Source organism: Marmota monax, unplaced genomic scaffold, assembly GCF_021218885.2.
Source record: "Marmota monax isolate L192 unplaced genomic scaffold, Marmota_monax_Labrador192_F-V1.1 WCK01_AAM20220418_F8-fsc00014, whole genome shotgun sequence".
Classification (NCBI taxonomy): Eukaryota; Metazoa; Chordata; class Mammalia; order Rodentia; family Sciuridae; genus Marmota; species Marmota monax.
Window position 1 is genome coordinate 34,612,532 of NW_026695222.1, and position 3,902 is coordinate 34,616,433.

Genomic DNA, 3,902 nt, shown 5'->3' on the forward strand with positions numbered 1-3,902 from the left:
TTTTGGTGCTGGGGATTGAAGCCAGGGCCTTGTACCTGCTAAGCAGGCACTCTACCACCAAGCTACACCCCCAGCCAACAGGCATTATTGTGACATATTTTATAGATGAACAAACAGTGGTAAAATAACTAAGGTCACAAATTGCCCCTCAGCCTGTCAGCTGCTTCAACCCCTGTAACAGGGCAAGAGTCCCTGTCTTAAGCCAGACCTCTGCCTGCTCCGAGCACCTCCAACCCAAGGGTAATTACAAGGCAGCAACTTTACAAAAACCAACCAAAATGTATTTATTTAATATACATCGCAGGGGCTCAACCACACTTAATTTAAAAGACAGAAACAAAACAAAAATAATACCACAGCTCAAGATACATAGTCCTATACAAGAACCAAGAAGAGGACAGGCTACCTAAGGAGAAATCAACAGAGAGCTGGACAACCCCGGTCAGGGCTCCTGGCTGGAGACCTGCTTCGAGTAGGTTTCTTGCAGGTACTTCTTAAAAGCTGGAAGAGAAAGGCAGGTCTCGGGTGAGTGACTGGAGACAGGAGAGCCCGTGAGGTGGCCAGAGGGCAGCTGACCGGGAAGCACACTCGAGGTGCACCTTGGGAGGGACTGTTCTGCCCTCACAGGAGACATCGTCTCCTGATGGACTTGCTTCCAGTAAGATGGGGAGGGTGCCAGTGACCCATTCTACCAAAGGCCCCTCAAGTTCCATGAACAAGGAGGGGACTAACTTGTCACTTTAGAATGCACCAAGGCTGATCAGAAGTGGTCGCCATCCTTTCCCCTCAGCCCACCCACTGAGCTCCTTCTGAGGGATCATCCCATATTCAAGAAGGACCTACCTGTGGGGTTTTTCCAGAGCTCAGCAGCATGTGTGTTCAGAGGGCTGTCGATGTTGGGTTCTGTGGGGGAGAGAGAATGGTCAGGGGTAGAAGAGGCCGACCCACAGAAAGCCTGACAGGCCCCTGTTGACAGGAAGGGGTGGTCTCAGAAGTCACCTCCTAACAGGCTCTGGATGGACAGCAGGATGGTCCTGACGTCATACAGGGCAGACCACTTGTCCTTGAGGATGTCCAGGCAGATGTTGCCCTGAGTGTCCACGTTGGGGTGGTAGCAGGGTGTGAGGAACTTCACTGTGGGAGCGTTGTAGGGGTAGCCACTGGGGAACTCTAAGGACAGCTTGTACCTCAGGTCTTCATACACCTGGTGTTGGAAGGAGAGGAAGAAGTAAGCAGCTTGCCCTGTCCTCACGCCCAATCCAGGCCACCCAGGGGCTCGCCAGGGAGGGCCTTCTGAAGTTTTGTCTGAGACTGGACAGTAGACAAATTGTTTCATTGGCTCTGGGGTCTTCCTCTTATCTGAGGGGGACATCAGTGACCCTTCAGTATAAATGTTACCCATTGGCATCCCGAGGGCTGCCACAGATGTGTCTCAGTTGCTAACGTGAAAAAACTGGATTGACACAGATCTGGATTTCCAAGTTTTTTTTTTTTTTGCATTGGGGATTTAACCCAGGGGTGCTTTACCACTGAGCCACATCCCCAGGCTCTACCCCTGCTTTTTAAATTACGATAGTTTTAAATTTTGAGACAGGGCCATGCTAAGTTGCTGGGGTTGGCCTGAAACTATTGCCTCAGCCTCCCAGGTTCATGGGATTATAGGCAAGTGCCACCATGCCTGGTCTGAGTTATCTTTTTTTTTTTTTGGTACCAGAGATTGAACTCAGGGGCACTTGACCACTAGACCACATCAAGCCCTATTTTTATTTAGAGAGAAGGTCTCACTGAGTTGCTTAGCATCTCACTTTTTTCAGAGACTGGCCTTGAACCTGCAATCCTCCTATCTCAGCCTCCCAAGTTGCTGGGATTATAGGCATGTGCCACCACGCCTGGCTGGTTATCTTAAACCAGATGTGCAGCAATGGGAAGTTGCCTTTTTGAGACTTGTGCCATCACACTAGCCAGTGTTTGCTGTTACTTCACTGTTGTCTGGTCCCTTGGACAGTTTTGCTTTAAACCTACCCTTTCATTGCACAGAGGAGATAACAAGGTCATCACAAGGCCCAGAGCTTGTGAACAAACACAAGGGAACTCTCTCGCCCAGCTAACAGACTGAAGCAGACCTGGCACTTGGATCTCACCTCCTATCTTCCCCCAAACTCAGCAAAGTGACACTCATCCACTCCAACCCTATACTTACTGTGCCAGCTGCTCCATGGATGGTCCCTACCCATTTGAAAAGATTGTCTGATTCAGGGAAGGCAGAAATTCCTTTGTCACCAGACATCTGGGGAGGAAACACAACACTTGCTGATTTGCAGCGTATACTTTAGGGCATAGCAAAGGTCAGTGGGTGATCCCCTGCCCTGATCTCCTCATACTCTGATCTCAAATTGAGCCACCAAACCCAACCAACAGATACATCACCAGGTTAGGGAGGGAGAGGTAGTAAGGGAAGCAGAGGCCAACTCTGCATTTGTTGCTAATAATTCAAATATACGATATTGGAAATATGTTCAAAAGTTTTGAAATGAGTATTTAGCGATAAATTAGCAAAGGACAACTAGGAAGGGAGAATCCCAAGGTAAGACCGGACTAGAAATACCAAGGTGGGGAGTTGGGGGTGGGTAAAAGGGTTAAGCTTGTGGCCAGGAGGTAGGGAAAAGCGGCAGAACGGGGAAGGACTTGTATGCCTTGTGGGGGGGCTAGAACTGCTGTAAGAAAAGGTACAGGTGGGAGTATAAATGGCTTCCTGGAAAAATTATGCTGAACCTTTTTACCTAGCAAGGAGTCTGATTGATAGAGGAAGGACGCTACTGATAAGTGGGTGGAGATGGGAGAACGCACCAATTGACTGGAATCTCATAGCACTTAGTCACTTACCATGAGGGTCATCAGCTCCTGCTGTAGCCTGCAAAAAGAATTCAGAGTCACCTGGAAGTCTGGATGGGTCAGTTTTCCAGGTGGAGCATCTTCTCCTGTTGGAATTGCTCCGAGCAGCTGTCATGCAGGCCTCCCCCTTCTCCCAGGTCTGACTCATCATCCCCACAGGAGGACCCTGGTGAGCTTTCACCCTTCTTAATTCCCGGCTCCTGCAGTTTGACTCTGGCATGCTCTTAACCCTCACTACTCTGGCGTCTTCTGGGAGAATCCTGGCAGCGTACTTACCCTCCCGTCTTCCCTCAGGAGTCTCAAAAAGCAGCCTAAGTTCCTGGCGTGGCCCCTCACCTACCCACCCGCTCCGGGACGGGGGCAGAAGGAAGCCCAGGCCATGAGCTCCTGGCGGGTGCTCCCGCCTTCGTGTATGTACCCGCTCCAGGAGGAGGGGGTCCCGGAAGTCTTCGCTCTGGGTCCCCATGCCAAGGACATGCCAGGCCGGGCGAGCGTTACTTCCGCCCCACTCACCTCTTGCCCACAGGGCCCCGGGCGGCGCCCCCGCTGGGCTCGGCTCCTTTACGCGCTGCAGCGACGCTGGCGGCGGCTGGGTCCCGGTTTTGCGAGGCCATCCCAGCAGCGCTGGTAGGGAGACAGGAACTCGGAGAACAGGACGGCAACTGCAGGGCTGCGGGCCCGCCCGCCCGCGTTTGAATTGTAACCCTCCGGTAAGGTCGGCCAATCCTAGGCTCGCTTGGGTTTGATCCAGCCAATGCGAGGCGCCGGAGCGCTCTGTCACTGCGCAACCGCTAGGCCCGCCCATCAGCGCATCACTATTGGGCGGCGGTGGTTCTGCCGCTGAAGGCCGATTGGCAGGAGACGCTGCCGCTAACTAACGAACCTGCAGTGGATTGGTGGCCTTTGGAAAACGCCGACCATTAAAGGGCCAAGAAAACGTCCACGTGGGATGAGGCTTAAGGTCAACGCCTAGCTCTGCTGGGAAATAGCAGGCACGCCTGGCCCGATCC

At 52.4% G+C, this 3,902-nt stretch overlaps 1 protein-coding gene across 2 annotated transcripts; it reads right to left on the reverse strand.

Moving 5' to 3' along the window:
* Positions 1 to 259: 259 nt before the first annotated feature.
* Positions 260 to 3,588, reverse strand: Ube2c (ubiquitin conjugating enzyme E2 C). Of its 2 annotated transcripts, none has more exons than XM_046433546.2 (6): positions 3,406 to 3,588; positions 2,884 to 2,911; positions 2,201 to 2,287; positions 1,000 to 1,204; positions 844 to 903; positions 260 to 501 (listed from the first exon to the last, which is right to left on the reverse strand). In XM_046433546.2, exons 1-6 carry the CDS (start codon positions 3,504 to 3,506, stop codon positions 443 to 445), a joined length of 540 nt encoding a protein of 179 aa, XP_046289502.1. In that variant the 5' UTR covers positions 3,507 to 3,588; the 3' UTR covers positions 260 to 442. The 2 variants fall into 2 exon arrangements, with proteins under 2 accessions (XP_046289502.1, XP_046289503.1); XM_046433547.2 differs by lacking the exon at positions 3,406 to 3,588 and adding an exon at positions 3,169 to 3,317.
* Positions 3,589 to 3,902: the final 314 nt, after the last annotated feature.

Bases quoted from the DNA above. Each gene is read 5' to 3' on its own strand.
- Ube2c (XM_046433546.2), bottom strand. From the start codon at position 3,506: ATGGCCTCGCAAAACCGGGACCCAGCCGCCGCCAGCGTCGCTGCAGCG. The intron at 2,288-2,883 runs GTAAGTGACTAA...TTTCCTCCCCAG, and splicing joins AGGAGCTGATGACCCTCATG to ATGTCTGGTGACAAAGGAAT. The intron at 904-999 runs GTGACTTCTGAG...TCTCCCCCACAG, and splicing joins CATCCAGAGCCTGTTAGGAG to AACCCAACATCGACAGCCCT.